Source organism: Dictyostelium purpureum, assembly GCF_000190715.1.
Source record: "Dictyostelium purpureum unplaced genomic scaffold DICPUscaffold_18, whole genome shotgun sequence".
Classification (NCBI taxonomy): Eukaryota; Evosea; class Eumycetozoa; order Dictyosteliales; family Dictyosteliaceae; genus Dictyostelium; species Dictyostelium purpureum.
The window spans coordinates 35,919-54,731 of record NW_003519355.1 but is presented as its reverse complement, the minus strand read 5'-3'; the positions used below and the strand labels follow the sequence as shown (position 1 = coordinate 54,731).

General features: G+C 25.1%; 9 protein-coding genes across 9 annotated transcripts; 3 read left to right on the top strand and 6 right to left on the bottom strand.

The window, feature by feature from the left end:
* Positions 1 to 2,013: 2,013 nt before the first annotated feature.
* Positions 2,014 to 3,315, bottom strand: DICPUDRAFT_147816 (uncharacterized protein; the record flags this gene model as incomplete). The annotated part of the gene is made up of 3 exons (XM_003284008.1): positions 2,014 to 2,241; positions 2,308 to 2,589; positions 2,662 to 3,315. 3 exons carry the CDS (start codon positions 3,313 to 3,315, stop codon positions 2,014 to 2,016), a joined length of 1,164 nt encoding a protein of 387 aa, XP_003284056.1.
* Positions 3,316 to 3,573: 258 nt separating this feature from the next.
* DICPUDRAFT_52670 (uncharacterized protein) lies at positions 3,574 to 4,526 on the bottom strand. Its single transcript, XM_003284007.1, has 3 exons — positions 4,480 to 4,526; positions 4,364 to 4,372; positions 3,574 to 4,114 (listed from the first exon to the last, which is right to left on the bottom strand). The coding sequence occupies exons 1-3, from the start codon at positions 4,502 to 4,504 to the stop codon at positions 3,633 to 3,635; spliced, it is 516 nt and encodes a 171-aa protein (XP_003284055.1). The 5' UTR covers positions 4,505 to 4,526; the 3' UTR covers positions 3,574 to 3,632.
* Positions 4,527 to 6,674: 2,148 nt separating this feature from the next.
* Positions 6,675 to 6,941, bottom strand: DICPUDRAFT_12561 (uncharacterized protein; the record flags this gene model as incomplete). The annotated part of the gene is made up of 1 exon (XM_003284006.1): positions 6,675 to 6,941. A coding segment is annotated over one exon (267 nt), but the record flags the coding sequence as incomplete, so codon positions are not given.
* Positions 6,942 to 7,706: 765 nt separating this feature from the next.
* Positions 7,707 to 8,748, bottom strand: DICPUDRAFT_26995 (uncharacterized protein; the record flags this gene model as incomplete). Its single annotated transcript, XM_003284005.1, has 3 exons — positions 7,707 to 8,320; positions 8,360 to 8,548; positions 8,613 to 8,748. The coding sequence occupies 3 exons, from the start codon at positions 8,746 to 8,748 to the stop codon at positions 7,707 to 7,709; spliced, it is 939 nt and encodes a 312-aa protein (XP_003284053.1).
* A 450-nt stretch (positions 8,749 to 9,198) lies between these two features.
* DICPUDRAFT_91231 (uncharacterized protein) lies at positions 9,199 to 10,632 on the top strand. Its single transcript, XM_003284036.1, has one exon. The coding sequence runs from the start codon at positions 9,257 to 9,259 to the stop codon at positions 10,550 to 10,552; it is 1,296 nt and encodes a 431-aa protein (XP_003284084.1). The 5' UTR covers positions 9,199 to 9,256; the 3' UTR covers positions 10,553 to 10,632.
* Positions 10,633 to 10,655: 23 nt separating this feature from the next.
* On the bottom strand, positions 10,656 to 11,449 carry DICPUDRAFT_86105 (uncharacterized protein; the record flags this gene model as incomplete). Its single annotated transcript, XM_003284004.1, has 3 exons — positions 10,656 to 11,101; positions 11,156 to 11,310; positions 11,376 to 11,449. 3 exons carry the CDS (start codon positions 11,447 to 11,449, stop codon positions 10,656 to 10,658), a joined length of 675 nt encoding a protein of 224 aa, XP_003284052.1.
* A 405-nt stretch (positions 11,450 to 11,854) lies between these two features.
* On the bottom strand, positions 11,855 to 12,496 carry DICPUDRAFT_96564 (uncharacterized protein). The gene is made up of 2 exons (XM_003284003.1): positions 12,104 to 12,496; positions 11,855 to 12,019 (listed from the first exon to the last, which is right to left on the bottom strand). The coding sequence occupies exons 1-2, from the start codon at positions 12,479 to 12,481 to the stop codon at positions 11,903 to 11,905; spliced, it is 495 nt and encodes a 164-aa protein (XP_003284051.1). The 5' UTR covers positions 12,482 to 12,496; the 3' UTR covers positions 11,855 to 11,902.
* Positions 12,497 to 12,784: 288 nt separating this feature from the next.
* DICPUDRAFT_26967 (uncharacterized protein) lies at positions 12,785 to 13,309 on the top strand (the record flags this gene model as incomplete). Its single annotated transcript, XM_003284035.1, has 1 exon — positions 12,785 to 13,309. The coding sequence occupies one exon, from the start codon at positions 12,785 to 12,787 to the stop codon at positions 13,307 to 13,309; it is 525 nt and encodes a 174-aa protein (XP_003284083.1).
* A 529-nt stretch (positions 13,310 to 13,838) lies between these two features.
* Positions 13,839 to 15,604, top strand: DICPUDRAFT_75040 (sphingosine-1-phosphate lyase; the record flags this gene model as incomplete). Its single annotated transcript, XM_003284034.1, has 3 exons — positions 13,839 to 13,962; positions 14,058 to 14,562; positions 14,638 to 15,604. The coding sequence occupies 3 exons, from the start codon at positions 13,839 to 13,841 to the stop codon at positions 15,602 to 15,604; spliced, it is 1,596 nt and encodes a 531-aa protein (XP_003284082.1).
* Positions 15,605 to 18,813: the final 3,209 nt, after the last annotated feature.

Sequence of the window (18,813 nt, the reverse complement as noted above, 5' to 3'; positions counted from 1 at the left end):
AAATTAATTGATGTCCCTATAATGAGGACATGTGTGGTTATATTAAAAAGAATGAAGTGGTATGAAATTCTTTTTTTAATTTTTTTTTTTTTTTGTCACACTATTATAATTATTATTATGGATGTTATTGTGAGAGAGAGTTTTTGATAAAAAAAATAATCAATACACAAAAAAATAAAATGTATGAAAGTTGGATAAAATGATGATAAGAAAAAAAAAAAAACTAAAGGACACACATATATACACAAAAAAATCATAAAAACAAATTTTTTTTTCGGATACTTACAAAAATTGGTTTATTATTTGAATTATTGAAAAAAATATATTGAAAAATTTATTTATAACAACAACTTTTGATGATTGCTTGTGAAGGTTAATCTATTTAAATTTTTATTTTTAAAAGATTAAATTGCTTGTTATATTTACTGTTATATTTACTATTATTATTACTGTTTTTTAAAAAATACTCTAACATATTACACTAAATGCTATATGTCAAAAATGTATTAATTGTTTTTTTTTTTTTTTTTATAAAATTTTTTTTTTTTTTTTTTTTTTTTATTTAACTAAAACAAAAACTAAAATATTTATTTAAAGAATTAAAAATAAAAAAATATTTATTTTAAACTCTGAAAATAAGACACACAAAAAAAAATATTGAATATATAATTTGAAGTTTTATAAATATAAAAAAATGATTTATTTATATTTATGGAGATATAAAAAGATTGTTGTTATTTGTAATAAAAATTATTATTATTTTTATTGTTATTTATGCAACAAATAAATATTTTTAAAAAAGTGAAGAAAAAAAAATTTTCCAACTACCTATTTATATTATTTTTTTTTAGAATAATGGAATAATAGAAAAAATAATAAAAAAAATAATTAAAATTAATTTTATTATTTTTTTGATTTGATGAGGTTTTTTTTAACTCCAAACCATAAAACTCACATATTTGGAAAGTATGAAAATACAACACATTGATATCATTTTAAAAGAAACCTTGCATGTTATTTTTTTATTTTTAATTCTATTTATAATTAATTTTATTTTTATTTTATGTATAAATAAATTCTTTTTTTTCTTTATTATTTTTTTTTTTTAATACACTTTTCATTTCCATATTATTTTTTTTTTATACACTATTTTTTTATTTTTTTTTTTTATTTTAATTTTGTAAATAGCATAGGTTTTTTTTTTTTTTTTTTTTTTTTTTTTTTTTTTTTTTTCTCTGTTATTATTATACTATTTTTAAAAAAATAATAGAAAAACAAAAGAAAAAAATAATATTTTTTTTATTTTTTTTTTATTATTTTTTTTTCACCTATTATCTAATGGCAACATATAAAATAACATAAATTCATCATTTTTTATGTAACCATTATGTTTTTTTCGTTCTGGCTCACATTATTTTTTTGTAATATTGTGAATGTATAGATTTGGTATTAATATAGATAATTAATAAAAAAAAAAATGCAAACATTCAATACATCAGATTAACGGGGGCTTTTCAAAAAAAAAAAAAAAAATAATTAAAAAAAAATTAAAAAAAAATTAATTTTAATTTTATTTTAATTTTTTTTTTTTTTCAACTTTTTAGCAAATCAAACCAAAAATTTCGAAACTATTTTTTTTTATTTAGTTATAAATCCGATTTTGGATTTAAATAAAAATAATGATTCTATTATTATATATTTGTATTTATTTTTAACCATTTTTTTTTTATTTTTTTTTTTTATTTATTTTTTTTTTTGGAAAATTTTAGGTCCATAATTTTTTTGTGAAGAAATATATTAGGTCAGGAAAGCAATTATCAATTGTAATAATAGTTATGGATATAGGTTTTTAAATTTTTATCAAAATCCAATATAAATCCTATAAATTTAAAAAATGAATAATTACCCATTTGTTTGGTGTTATTTTAAATAAATAAAAAAAATTAAAACGAAAAAATGTATTTAGCCAAAAAGTTATTTTTATTTTTATTTTATTTTGTTTTATTTATATCTTTAGGTTCTTGTTCTATTTGGTACCCATCTCTTTAACTCCCACATATTCAATAAATATTCTGGTAGTGTTTCTAACTCTTTTAAAAATTCGATTTTAGTGGTTGTTATATTATTATTATTATTATTATTATTATTATTATTATTATTATTATTATTATTATTATTATTATTGTTATTATTATTATCTGTATCTTTATCATCCTTAAAAACGTTACAAACTATAATTCCCTAAAAATATATTTATTAGTAAAATAATCTACTTTTTCAAGTTTTTATTTGATATTTGATATTTACTTTTGCAACAGTTTCAGATACTCTATTTATGCATGATAGTTCGTCCCATGTTTGTAATCTGTTTTTATCTACACTTTTATTTGAATTAAACTTTTGAATTACAATACCATATTGCGCATGAATTAAATCTGGCTTTAATTTATAAAGGATAAAATCACAACCATACTTTAAACCTGATCTCGGTATCCAACCCAGCGATCTAAAATAATGATAAACTATATATTTATCAACAAAATCCGGTTCAACTAATTGAAATTCTTTAAATGCTTCTTCTATCCCCATCTAAAGTTATACAATAATCAAGCAATATTAGTACAAACCTTTAATATATTTATTATAATCAAAAATACTAACCTTTACCATATTTTTTTTTCCATTATTAGGTATATTACTAGGATCCTTTAATTTATCATCCAATTTAACTGGTCTTAAAATTGTTAAACATCCCAGGCCATATTGTAAATAAAATGCTTCACACAAACTAAGTTGTAAAAATTCAATACTATTGCTGCAATTATTCTCTTCAATATTTGTTGTACTTTTAATTTGGTCATCCTTTTCTACAATAATACTGTCATTTGAATGAAATGTTTTTTGTTGTTTTAAACCTCTATTATCTTTGATATTATCATTATCAGTATTGTTATCATTATTATTATTGCCATTATCATTACTAATATTATTATTGCTATTTATTTCTCTATTTCTTTTATTTGTGTTTAATTTTTTAAATTTGCCTTTTTTAACATGAAAACCTGAACCAGTTATAATTTTATCTTTTATTGAATCATAAACTGGGGTACTTCTTGATAATACACCTTTCCCAAAACAACCATGTCTGTATAAATCTTGACCCTGTTCAAAGTCTATTATTTTAATTCCATATCCAATAAACTCTCCAAAATAATGTTTATATTTTAGTTCGCTGCTAGTTGTGGGTAATTGGAATATATTATTACCAAATAATTGATTATTATTATTTGGGCCTTTAAATTTATCTTTCATCATTTTTATGAATGAAACAATAAAATATTTTTTTGAAAATTTTAAATAAAAAAAAAAAAAAAAAAAAAAAAAAAATTTTAAAAATAAAATAAAATTGTTGAATAAAACAATAACTCCAAATTTGGAATGTTGTGTTAATCTAAAATGTAATACATTATTATTTAAAATCTTTGGTGTAAAACATTTACCATAATTTCTTTTTGGTACTTAAGGGTAATCAAATAAAAAAAATTAAAAAATAAAAAAAAAAAACGAAAAAGTTAAGTTTTACAAAATTCTAGAATAATTTATTTTAAAAACTGTTTTATATAAATAAAAATTTAATATTTGACAGCTTCTAAACCATCTTTGAAGTAAACAAAGGTTGGGGCTGGGTCTTCTGGGTTTTTGTAGTATGATAAGACAACTAAACCATCAGCGTCCATGTTTTCACCTTGATAGAATTTGTATTCTGAGAATTGACCAACCATACCTTTGATGTATTCTTGAGCACCTGATTTGAAGGCATCAACACGTGATGGGTTAGTTTCGCTAAGTTTATCTGATAAAGCTTTCATGTAACCTTTGATGTAAGTTAAATAACCCTTTTTATCGAATGAAGTTTCAGTTAAACGCATAGAGTCGACTAAATTGTTAACTTGGACTAAACCAGCTGAGTCAACACCTTCATCACCTTCTTCTTCTGAGGCATTAGCACCAATATCAACTTTAACATCAAGATCTTTGGTGATCATTTTAGTTTTGACTTCATAGACAACGTCTTTTTCTTCGATTTCGAAGGCGTCTGATAATAATTCATCATCTGTAAAAATAAATAAAAACCATATTAATATTCTCCTATTAATTATTTATATTACTGTTATATTAATTATTTATTATTTATTTATTTATTTTTATTTTTGTATTTTTTATTATTTGGTATATAATATTAATATTATATATCTATTGTTAAACATTTCCTATTTATATTATTTGCTATGTTTTGAAAAAAAAAAAAAAAAAAAAAAAAAATGTATATATATAAAAAAAAAATAAAATGTGTGAAACCTACGGTAATAACCTAAAAAATTTAAAAAAGAGATAAATATTAGTATTTTGAAGATTAAAATAAAAAGATAATGGATATCAATAATTTGATAAAGAATTAAATAAAATAATGATAAATACCTAAAATGTCTTTGAATACTTTCATTTTTATATGTTGTTTGTATGATACTAGATACTAGATACAAAGAAATTATAATACGCAAAAAAAAAAAAAAAAAGGTCGAACGTGCACGTTGGGAAAATTTTTTTTTAAAAATTAAAAAAAAATAAATTTATAAAAAAATAAAAAAAAAATAGTTTAATTAACCTATTAGTTTTAAAAAAATATTTAAAAATAAATATAAATAAAAATTATAAAAATTATAAAAAAAATAAAAAAATAAATATAAATACAAATAAAACGATATAAGAGGGGTATTTTAAAAAAAAAAATAAAAAAATAAAAAAAAAATTAAAAATAAAAAATAAAAATAATAATAATAGATTTTTAATGGTTTTAAAAATTTAATTAAATTTAAGAGATCTAATCGTTTTTTTTTTTTTTTTGTTATTAATTCTATTTTTGTTAAATTTTAAAAAAAGAACTAATATATTTTGAAAAGGTTTATTGTGGTTTTTATTAAATAGTTTTAAATATATTATTAATAGTTATTATTATTATTAATTATTGGTTATTATTATTATTATTATTTTCTACTGCTTGAAATTGAGGATGATGATTTTTGGAACTTTCTTTCTCTTTCTCTTATTTTTTCTTTTTCTCTTTCAATTTCTTTTTGTTTTTCAACATCTTTTTCTTTTTCACGCTCTTTTTCTTTTTCACGTTCTTTAGTTTTATTTAATCTCTCTTTTTCACGATTCATTCTATCTTCTTTTTCTTTACTAAGTTTATTTGATGTATTTGGTGGAGATGAGCTTTTATTTGATTCTCTTGATTTTTCACTTCTGTTGGATCTATCTTCAACATTACTTTTACTACCTCTACTGCTGCTTGATTCGTTGATATCACTATTTTTATCGCTGTTGCTTCTTCTACTACTGCTATGGTCTCTTTTATCATTTTTTCTATTTTCTTTTTCATAGTCATCTCTTTTATCGGATCTATCATCATTTCTTCTATTTTCTTTTTCATAATCATCTTTTGAGTCATTTCTGTTGCTTTCTCTTTCTGATTTTCTACGATCATTTCTATTATCTTTATTAGTTCTATCACTGCTTTTATCACGGTTATCACGGTCATTACTTCTACCACTGCTTCTTTCACGATCTCTATCACGATCTCTATCGCTTCTACTATCCCTGTCGCTTCTATTATCTCTGTCACTGCTTCTAACATTATCTCTATCACCACGGTCTCTGTCATTATTTCTACCACTATCCCTATCGTTTCTATTATCTCTGTCTCTGTCACTACGGTCTCTATTATCATGATCTCTATCATTATTCCTATTGTCCCTGTCATTATTTCTACCACTGTCTCTATCACCACGGTCTCTATCGTGATCTCTGTCATTATTACTACCACGGTCTCTACTATAGTCTCTATCACCACGGTCTCTTTCGTAATCATCATTTCTTCTTCTGTCACGATCACTACGGTCACTACGGTCATTACGATCATTACGATCATTACGATCACGGTCACTACGATCACTACGATCACTACGATCACGGTCATAATCGTCACGTTCTCTTCTTTCACGTTCTCTTTCACGGTCACGGTCTTTTTCACGTTCGTCTATATCGTCGTCGTGGTCTCTTTTCCTTTTTTGATCATGATAAGAGTCACTTGATCCATATCTATCTGGAGAACTATTACCACTGCCCCAAGGTCTGCTATTTGGTGGTGGTGGACCTTGATAGAAATAGGGTGGAATCATATTTGGTGGTGGACCTCCTCTCATCATACCTCTACCGCCTGGTGGATAGGGATAGCCTCTACCATTTGGTGGTGCATGTGGATATCCTCTACCTCCTCTCATGGCAGCACTATTATAGAATTCGGATGGAGGCATACCCATAGGTGGTGCATTTCCTCTACCTCTACCTAATGATTGCATTGGGCCACCACCTCTTACTTTACCACCTCTACCACCTCTTTGAGAATAGATGTGTGGTGGTGCTTGAATACCATTTTCGCCATGACCACCCATATGATGACCATGAGCACTGCCTGTTGTTGTTGAACCACCTTGATGTTGATGTTGACCAATATTTTGTTGTGGAGCACTTGGTTGATTTGTTTGGCCCAAACTTATATTTTTTATTGTATTTAAAGCATTTTGATAATTTAATTGAGAGAGTGAACGGATAACCATTTCTTTACCATTGATTGACTTCCTATCTAATTTTGATTTGGCTTGTTGAGCAGAGTCTTGGTTTTGGAACTCTATAAACGCATAACCTTTTGATTTACCATTGTTTTCATTTTCAAAGATCTTTAATGTTACAATTTTTCCAAATTCTGAAAATATTTTTTCAAGTTCTTGATCCTTTGTCCACCACTCTAAACCACTGATATACAATGCTGGTGATAAATCTGGTTGATCATTTGATATATTGGTTGTTTTTGAATTATTACTTGAGTTTTGGTTTTCATCATTACTATTGTTATTATTGTTATTATTATTATTATTATTGTTATTGAAGCCTATAATATTGTTATTCTAAAAATGATATTTTGGTTAATACATAAATGTAAATGTAAATGTAAATGTGAATGTAATGGGATAGAGTAATTAGTATATAATACTTACATCTTCGTCTGTTTCGTCGTATGAGTGTTCATCGTCAATAAGTTGAATACGATTTTCGTCATTTGAGTGCTTTCTAGAATTATTATTAGAGTCATCTTCATCATTTTCATTTTCATCATTATGACCACGACGACGTTCACGATCATCATCACTATCATTACGTTTATGATAATCATCGTCATCATCTTGGTTATTGTCTTCATTTGATCTTTTACTTGATTTATAGTTGTTATAATTATCTTTATCTTCATCTTCGTTCATTTGATCATTTTCATCATCTGAATTGTTTTTATCATTTTTATTTGTTGTATTTTCTTCGTTACTTTTAAATTCCCCATATAAATCGTATGAATCGTCATCCATTTCTATAAAATTAAAATATATATAAAATATATAAACTTATAAATACATAAATTGATATTTGTTTAATAATAAAAAAAAAATTGTTTTAATAAAAAAAAAAAAAAAAAAAAAAAAAATATTAAATTTTAAAAAAAAAAATTAAATTTTAAAAAAAAAAAAAAAAAAAAAATTAAAAATTAAAAAAATTAAAAAAATTAAAAAATAATTTATTTTTTTTAATAAATTGGTTTAATTTGGAATATTTGTGGAACCCCCAATTGGTTCTAATTTGATAAAAATGATATTACTTTTTTCGTTTGATTTTGGTTTTTTCAAAAATTGAATTGTTATGGTTTGGGGTGATTTTGATTTTGAAAGATTGATATCTTTGATGATTAAAGTTTGATCAGAGTAAAGATCGGCTTGCATTTTACTCTTTTCGTCGCCATGGTGTGTGAATTTGGCTTCTAAATTATAACAATAAAATACAAGTGTTGAGTTTGGTTCAATTTTTAATGGATCTATGGTAATTTTATGTTGAATTGATGATTGATCATCGTCAATAAATACATCGTCGTCATCTGGATTAAATTTTTTATCAAATGAAATAACTTCAACAGTATGCTTGATTTCACTCTCTTTGCTAATAACGCTAAAGTCATATGTTTCTTCTTTTTGTGGGCAACCTATTGATGAATTTGAACATGATAATGTTGGTGTGAATAATGTTGATGGTGTAATTGGTGAGTTTGGGGATATTGATAATTTACTATTTAATTGTTGAATAGTTAAGAAATTATTATTTTGTTGTTCAATTGCAATGTTATTATTTGTATTATCATTAGCATTGTTGTTATAGTTATCTATATTTTCATTATTATTTTCATTTTCTTGATTATTACATTCATTTGGTAAAAAAATTGAATCAGTTTCCCAACCACCATTAAAATTGTATGGTTCAAAGTAATTTATATCTATTGATTCATTTGGTTTTTGTCTATGAAATAGTGATAGTTTATTTCCTTTTAAAATTAATAATGTTCTATTATATCCTTCAAATGAACTGAATGGTCCTGCACATCCTACAACAGCTATTATTAATTAAAGTTAATATATATTTTTTTTAAATTATTAATTATTAATTTCTAAATTTACCTTGACTAATTCTCCATGTAAATGGATCATTTAATGTGAAATTTGAAGGTTCAATATGAATTTGTGTTGATTTTCCTTTTCCATTTCTCCATACCATATGGTTGTAATCACCCTTTTCCTTTATTGTCCAATACATTGTATAATTAAAAATATATATGAAATGAAACTCTTTAAAATCTGTAAAAAAAATATTAATAATTAAAAAAAAAAAAAATTAAAAAAAATAATATTTTTATAAAAAAAAAATTAAAATTAAAAAAAAAATAAAAAAATTAAAATTAAATTAAAATTAAAAAAAAAAAAATAAAATAATTTTTACAAAAGGTTTATATATAATTTAAAAACAACTTTATTACTTTTTAATTGATTCGTATAAAATAATATTATTTAATTAAAAAGAGTTAAAATCACCAGAATTATTTGAAAATTTGTTTTTTTTAATTAATTTTTTAAAAAATAAATTAAAAAAAAAAAATTCCAAATTTTTTTTTTTGGCAATATAAATTAAAAAAAAAAATCTATTTTTTTTTTTTTTTTCAATATAATATTAATTATAATTTTTATATAGTTATAATACCACAAATAAATAATAACAAAAACTAGATTTTAGTAAATAATAAATTTTTAAATAAAATAATTTTATAATGAATAATATAAATTATCCAACTCACGAAAAAATTATAGAAGTTGTTGATAAATTACAAAATGAAGCAATAGAAAAGTTAAAGCAATTGGTATCGTTCGATTCTTTATTAGGAAATGAAAAGGATGCACAAATGTATATTGATGAAGTGTTCAAATCATTGGATTTAAAGGTAGATAGATTCGAAATCGATTTAGAACAAATAAAAAATTTACCAGGATTTTCACCAGTTAATTGGTCATATGAGGGCAAAGAGAATGTTATTGGAATTCATGAACCACAACCAAGCGAACATGCATCAAAGCCAAAAGATCAAAGAAAGTCATTGATTTTTAATGGACATATTGATGTTGTCCCAACTGGCCGTGATTCATTATGGAGTCAAAACCCATTTTCACCATATGTTAAAGATGGCAGATTATATGGCAGAGGTAGTGGTGATATGAAAGCCGGCATCATTGCATTCATCATTGCATATAAAGCTATTAGAGAATTAGGTTTTGCTCCAGCTGCTAAGGTATTATTGCAAACTGTTGTAGAAGAAGAGTGTACCGGTAATGGCACATTGGCTTGCTTGGCTCGTGGCTATAAGGCTGATGCAGCTATTATTCCAGAACCATTCCCAGAAATTATCACTGCTCAAGTTGGTTTAGTTTGGTGTAAAGTTAATGTTCGTGGCCGTCCAGCTCATGTTTTAGAAATGACCAGTGGTATTAATGCTATCGATGGTGCAATGTTCATTGTTGGTGAATTAAGAAAGCTTGAAGAAAAATGGAATCAAACAAAACATGATGGTTTCTCAAGCAAATTCCCACATCCATTAAACTTTAATCTTGGTATGATTAATGGTGGTGAATGGACTTCATCGGTTCCATGTGAATGTAATTTTGACCTCAGAGCTGGTTTTTATCCAGGTGTAGACTTAAAATATGTCAGAGAACAATTAACAGCAACCATTGAGGGTGCTGCAAAAGAAAAAGGTTTACCAGTCACCATTGAGTGGAACGGTTTCCAAGCTGAAGGTTGTCTTCACGACAAAGAGGGTGAAATGATGAAGCAATTAGGCGAAACTTATAAAAGTGCACTTAAAAGAGATGCTGTTTATTCACCAGTACTTTGTACTACTGACTCAAGATTTTTTGAACTTTATTATGGTGTCCCAGCAACATGTTTTGGTCCAGAATCTAAATATATTCATGGTATCGATGAAAGTGTTAGTTTAGAAAGTTTAAGAGATGTCACAAGAGTTTTAGCATGCTTCATCTCTGATTGGTGCGGTCTCCAACCACTTCATTAATATATAAATAAAATAAAAAAAAAATAATTAAAATAAAACAAATAAAATAAAAATAAAAAGTAAAATGTCATTATAAAGTATTGTTTAATAAGTTTTTATTTTTTTATTTTTTAATTAAATTTCCATCATTATCTATTGTTAATGTATCTAAACAATCTATAGTTGCCAAAACTTTTAAAATAAATTCATTAAACTCTGGTATCTTTTTCCTATATTCTTGAAGTAATCTAATTCTATCGAAATCATTTGGTTGTTCATCAACTTCTAATATTAATGATTTTAGTTGTTTATGTGTAATAACACTATTTATATATTTGGAATTTGATAGTTTTTCAAATTGTTCGTCTGAAACTTTTTTAAAGTAATCTAAACTCTCTGTAAATTTGCTATCTTTGGGTTCATTTATTGGTTTTTTTTGTGGTGGTGGTGGTTGTTCTATTTCCATTTCGCTATCACTTTCATTGTCTGTTTCATTTTCTGATGAGCTTTCCACACTATTATCACTTTCACTACTACTATTATCACTATTGTAAAGCTCTTCATCTGTTCCTTTATTGTTTAAATTGTTATTATTTACATTATTTACATTATTTACATTATTACTATTTACAATTTCATTATGATTAGTAGTGTTATTATTATTATTATTATTATCATCAGATGTATTCACTCTATTATTTGTTGTTTTTGTTGTTTTTGGTGCGCTATTTTCTGGATGCGATTGTTCTTTATGTTTTGTGAAGCAATTGACTGAGCAACTATATTTAAATAAAAGAATATGTTAATAAAATAAAAGAAAAGGATTGGTTACAAATATACATACTATTTGACTATTCTACATTTAGGACAAACATATTTGGATTCATTCGTTGAGCATATGGAGCATAAAACAGCCATTATTCATATATATGCGAACGAGAAGAAAACTATTATTCATTGTCGTTTTTTTTTTTTTTAATTTTTAATTTTTTTTTAATTTTTTAAATTAATTTTTTTTATTTATTTTTTTAATTTTTTTATAATATAAATTTTATTATAATTTACTGAAATAAATAAAATAAAAATATATAAATAAATTTGATTTTTTTACCCCAACTATTACTCAATATTAAAATGGATAAAAAAAAACAAATAAAATAAAATTACTTTACTCGATAAATATATAATAAAAAATAATAATAACATATCAAACAGGTTCAATGTCACTGTATGTCATAGATATTCAAGATACTTATTTCATCTCAATGAAAAAAAGTTAAAAGAAAAAAATAATAACGAATAAACATGTTATGAATTTTTTTTAAAATAAAAAAAAAATTAACTTTTTAAATAGTATAATTATATTTATATTTATTCAAGAGCAATATCAGAGCATTGATAGAAATCTGGGTATGGTTCACCTGCATTGTTGCTGACATATCTAACTCTTAATACACAGCTTTTACAAGATTGAATTGGGAGGGTAACCTAAATTTAAAAAAAAAAAAAAAATTAATATTTTATTTTATCATAAAAATTAATATTTTAAATTTTAAAATCTAAAAAACTTACAGAAACAGTATAGTTGGTTTGAGATACCATATCCCAAGCGTTGAAATCTGAAATGGTTTGTGAGAGTTGGATGTAATTACCGTTATCACCTCCATAGGAAATTCCAACATCTAAAAATCCTGGGTTTGGTGCATACCAATGGTTATAGTTTTGTTGGAAGAAAACTTGAATGGTTGATCCTGCGGTATATAAGGCAACTGGAGAGCCGGCAGTAGTGTTACCACAATTACTTTCGACTTGATAGCAGGCATTGTCACCTGAACCGATTGGAACACCCCAATTTGGTTGTCTTTGTGGTGGGTCAAAAAGGCATAAATGGGCAAAAGCTACACTGCTTAATTGTAAAGCTAATAAGATACAAGCTAAATATTTGATCATTTTATCTCAACGATTCCAAAAATAATAATGAATATTTTTTTGAAACACAAAAAAAAAAAAATTTTGTAAAAAATTTGAATTGAAAAAAAAATGAAAAAATCTTGGTTCTAAAAAATATCCTTCGAATTGGTTTGTTCCATATCAAAGAATTTTCAAAATATCTTTCTGTCGTCACTCCTTTAAATTATCTTTTTTTTTTTTTTTCAATTAATATTTTATTTTTTTTTTTGTTTTTTTTTTAATTTTTCAAAAACCATCATAGTGTATTTTTTTTTTTATAATTTTTGTTTGAAAAAAAAAATGATGATCAAATACTCACTTTTATTAGTTTTACTATTCGTTGCTGAATGTGTATTTTCATTTTCATGCTGTGTCCCAAAACAATGGTCAGGTTCCTCAAATAGTTATGACTCTGAGGGTAACCAAATCCAAAAAAATTACTTTTATGATTCAACTAAATTATTGGTTAGAATCGATACCATTTATTTAAATGGTAGTTTCAATCAAACCACCTATAGTAGTTATGCTAATTTAACAACCACCGGTTCTGAATGGGTTATGAATAACCTTGACAACACTTGCTATCAAACTGGTCCAGATTATTGGAACGGTCAATGCTTTGGTGATATCTATGGTCTCCCATTCCAATACTCATCTCCAGGTAAAAATGTTTTCTCTAACCCAACCAACGGTATCACTGTTGTCACTGACAGTTACTGCAGACCAACTCAAATCACTAACAAATTAGCCAATATCCAATATAATTTCTTCAACCTTAAATCAGGTGTCTATCAATCAGCCTTTGTTATGCCATCAGTTTGTAAATAAACTATAAAAAAAAGTATTTATAATTTATAAAATTTTATAAATAATCGATTTTTTTTTTTTTTTTTTTTTTTTTTTTTTTTTTTTTTTTTATTTTTTTATTATTTCATTTATAATTTTGTGATGTTCGGTGTGCTATTATTAAAAGATCATGATTATTATTTCCTTTATTTTATTATATTCGAATTTTTTATATTTTTTTATTATAATCATTATAATAAAATTTTTTATTCATGAATAAATTTCATATGAAAAGTTTAAAATTATTTTTGGTGTGTGTTATTTCAAATATTTCGTAATTTTTCAAATATGGCGAATACTTTCACAAAACAGATTTTAATTTTATTTTTTAAAATAAAAAATTTAAAATTTTTAACTTATTTTTTTTTTTTTTTTTAATTTTTTTTATTTTTTTTATTTTTTTTTAAATTAAAAATATTGATTATAAAATTTTTTTTATTATCACTTTTTTATTTTTTTCTTTTTTCATTTAAATATTATTTATTTATTTATTTATATAATTATTTATAAAATGAATAAATTAATTAACTATACCAATGATTATTTAAAAGATACACAACCAGCCAAAGTTGTATGTTATACAGCTGGTATCACTGCAACTTCATTATTATTATACCAAACAATTTCAGATAGAGGTAAAAAAAAACAAAAAAAAAAAAACAAAACAAAATAAAATAAAATAAAAAAAAAACAACAAATTATTAATATTAAATATCATATTAAATTATAGATTTTAAAGAAAATTTACAAAAGAAATTATTTAAAACTTTAAGATCAATGCCAGGTGTTAGTGATGTAGTCAAAAAAGAAAGAGCCAAAGCTAAAGAAAACTTAAAGAGTATTTTCAAGACTGATGTTAGCAATCCACATTATACATTACCATTAAAAGGTGTATCACATGACGCATTGGTTAAAGAAATGAAAAATTTAGCAACAGTTGATGAGTCACATTGGAAAGATTCAAAGGTTAGTGGTTGTGTTTATTTGGGTGAAAAGGAACATACAGATCTCTTAAACGAAGCCTATTCATTATTTTCTTTAAGTAATCCACTCCATCCAGGTGTTTTCCCATCAATTCGTAAGTTTGAAACTGAAACCATCTCAATGGTTTCAAACATGTTAAATGCTCATCCAAAAGTAGTTGGTTCTTTAACTAGTGGTGGTACCGAAAGTATTTTCATGGCTGTTAAAGCTTATAGAGATTTTTATAAAGATAAAACAAATAATCCAGAAATGTAAGTAAAATTACAAGTTCTCTATTTTAAATTTTATTCAATTATTAACAATTTTTTTTTTTTATAAAAATTTAGTGTTGTACCAGTAACAATTCATGCAGCATTTGATAAAGCTTGTGAATATTTAAAAATTAAAATTAGACATGTTCCAGTTGATAAAAATTATAAAGTTGATATAAGTAAGATGAAGAGTATGATTACAAAAGATACAATTTTAGTTGCAGGTTCAGCAGTCAATTTCCCACACGGTATCATTGATGATATACCAGCTATCGCAAAAATTGCACAAGAGAATGGCATTGGTTGTCATGTTGATGCATGTTTAGGTGGTTTCATTTTACCATTTGCTGAGGAATTAGGTTACGATATTCCACCATTCGATTGGAGAGTTCCAGGTGTTACTTCAATTTCAATCGATACTCATAAATTTGGTTATGCCGCTAAAGGAACCTCTGTAATTTTATTTGGTAATAAAAAACTTAGAAGAGCAATGTATTTTGTTGCACCAAATTGGCCAGGTGGTATTTACGCTTCACCAACATTGCCAGGTAGTCGTCCAGGTGGTTTAGTTGCAGCTTGCTGGGCTTCATTGGTAGCTATGGGAAGAGATGGTTTCAGAGAAAAAGCTAAAGGTGTTATGCAAACTACAAAAAATATTATCGAAGGTTTAAAATCAATTCCAGAAATCACCATCATTGGCGAACCAAAGGCTATGGTCATCGCATTCACTTGCGATAATGTATTCTATGTTAACGATTATATGTCAAAGAAAGGCTGGCACTTAAATGCCCTCCAAAGACCAAACTCACTACATATTTGCGTAACTGCTAAAATGCAAGGTATGGATAAACAATTCATTGATGACCTTAGACAATCAGTTAATGATGTTAAGGTTAATAAAGATAATCTCCCAAAAGATGGTACTGCACCAATCTATGGTAGTGCTCACGGTGTCCCTGATAGAGAAATGGTTGGTACTATTTTATCTGACTTTATCGATCAATTAATTACATCAGATCACAAACCATCTCAATCAACCTAAATAACAAAAGTAATATTAACAAAAATTATAAAATAATAATAATAAAAAAAATAATAAAAGGAATAAACAAAACAAATTTCTAAAAATTAAAATGGGTTATTATATACTATATATGGTGAATTTTATATTATATTCGTTATGTTTGAAACATTTTTAAATTGTTCACAATAATTTATACTTTTTTAAATAAAACATTTTTATTTTTAAAAAAAAATATAAATTAATTTTTTTTTTTATTTTTTATTTTTTATTTTTTTTTTCAATTTTTTTTTATTTTTTTTTAAATCAAATTCACAATATTTTATAATTATTAAATAATTTATAATTTTAATTAACAGTTAAAATAATTATACCAGATGAATCATAATGATTTAGGATGGGATGATGATACTGATTTAGATGATTTTGATTCAAATCCAGAAGTTAATTTAAAACAATCAAATAATAATAATATTAAACAAACAACAAATACAACAACAACAACAACAAAAACAACAGCAACAACAGCAACAACAACAGCAACAAATACCACACCAAATTTAAAGAGACAGCTTTCATTTAATCAATTATTAGATTCAGTTTCAAATTCATTACCCTTTCAATTGGAAATAATTAATACTCCAAATAAAACATCACCCACACCAACAACAAACAATAGTTTAAATAATAGTTTGGGTAATAGTTTAAATAATAGCGGCAACACAATAGATAATAATTTTAACAACAACAACAATAATAATAACAATAACAATATGAAACAACCACAAACACCGAACCAACAACCAATTAATAAAATATTTAATAGTACTAGTAGTTTAGATGATATTATGCAATCACCTCCATCATTTAGATATCAACCAGAATTAAATGGCGCAAATAATTTAGACTCTAATAATGATACACTATATTCAAAAGAGGTTATAAATATTATCGAAAAATATAAAAAAGAAAATTTCGACTTAAAATTAAGAATATTTTATATGAATCAAAACTTGTCAATGATCAATGAACAAAAGGATATATTTCAACAAAATGTAGATTTAAATGTCGAATTAGAAGATACCAAAGAGAAATTGGAGGAAAGAAATGGCATGGTTATAAAATTAAGTAAATTGGTAGAGAATTTAAAAGAAAAGGTTGAAAAGCTTAGACAAAAAGAAGAGAAACTAAAGAATGATTTAGATGAAGTTACCAAAGCAATTGACCAGCAGCAGGGCGAAAAGTCTGGTGATAAAGATAAATATAATGGCAAACAGTCACATCCACCACAACAACAACAAGTCGTAATTCAATATACAAAAGACCCAGAAGACAAAGATAAAATTCAACAACAGCAATCCCAAATCGAGCAACTAAATGACCGATTAGCAAACTATGATGACCAAGTTAGGGACTTAAAATCACAGATTACCTATACCAACCAAGATATCACCAATCAAAGAAATCGTTATGAAAAATATCAATCTCAATTAGAGGATTCATTAAATAAATTAAAAGCTGCCGAGCAAGATCTTTTGGATAGAAATTCAGATTTAATGAACCAAATTCAACAATTAAAGGATCAATTGGACCAAGCCTCAAATGATATCGGAGATTCTACTCAACATCAAAATGAAAGAATTGATCAGCTCTTGAAAGAACTCAAAAATACTAAATCGAAATTGGATACTTTGAAAGGTCATTATGAAAAGTTAAAAGGTCATTATGAACAATTAAAAGAGCATTACCAAAATGTAGTCGATCAAGTAGACCCACTTCGTGATAGAGTCATAGAGCTTGAGAATATTCTTATAGAAAGAGATAGAGAAATAGAGTCCATTATTCAACAAAATGATTTCAATATTATTCAAATGAACTCTGATCATCAAGATTTACTTAACTCAAAAGTTAAAGAGATTACAGAGCTCCGTAACCAAATTAAACGTATTCGTGAAGAGTTTTATGCAAGCTCGTTACAACAAGAGAATGCCGCAGCTTTACAAGAGACCTATAGAAGAGATGTTGAAACTTTACAAACTGAAATCAATCATCTTCATCATGTAAATCAAGAATATGAAAATCAATTGACAGCCAAGCTTAAAGTAATTGCAGATTATGAAGGCCACTTCTCTCACCTTGAAGCTATTCATTTCAAGACCATGCAAGATATCGATCAAAAGGTTAAAGATTTAAAGAACGTCAGCGAGAGACACAAACAACATCAAGAACAATACAATGAATTAGAGGCAGAGTTAATTGTTCAAAAGAATCGTTATAAAGATTTATATGAAAGCTATTTGAACATTGAACAGTCAAATAAAGATTTACAAACAAGAATCGAAGACTCATTAAAAAAACAAAAAGAAATCACTCAAGATCTAATTGAACAAGATAACAAATACAAAGAAGAAATGAAAATACTTTCAACCAATTATAGCCAACAGTTAGAAAGACAATTGGAAACAAAGAATGAAAAGAGTGACTTTATCATTAAAGAAATGAAACAACACTTTAAGCAATTAGAAAATAAGACCATGTCAAATCTTTCACAAAAACTAATGAACATTTTAAAGAACTTTACAACAACATTGAATGGCAACAACCCTGATGATGAAATAAATAGAGTTAACCAGTTTATTCAAGATAGGGTATTGGAGAATAAGAATGGTGATATTGATATTGATGAATCTATACTAAACTCATTAGAAGAGCTAATTAATATCAAAATTGAAGATTTTAAACAAGTTACTCAAAAACAACAACAATCAATAAAGGGAATCGACTACCAGTTTAGACAACGTTGTGATCAATTCCAACTATTAATTGATGAGAAATCACAAATGATCGATATTTTAGAAATCAAATTAAATCAATTTAGAAATGAATCAATTCAACAAAAATCACTCAGCGAGAAATTGGAAGAAGAGCGTATCAATAATCAATCAAAGATTTATCAAACTGAATATCAAAAATCAATAATGGGCTATAAACAACAAATCGATCATTATAAACAACAGCTTGAAAACACCCACAACCATTACCAACAACAACTCAACAAACAACAAGAAGATATTCAAAATCTTAATGATCAAAAACAAAAGTATGAACACTTACAAAAAGAATTTTTATCATTTAAAGAACTTCACCAAAAAGAAATAAACAACCACTATCACCAATATCAATTAGAGTTACAAAAGCAACAATATCAAAATGAACAACAATTAAAAAAT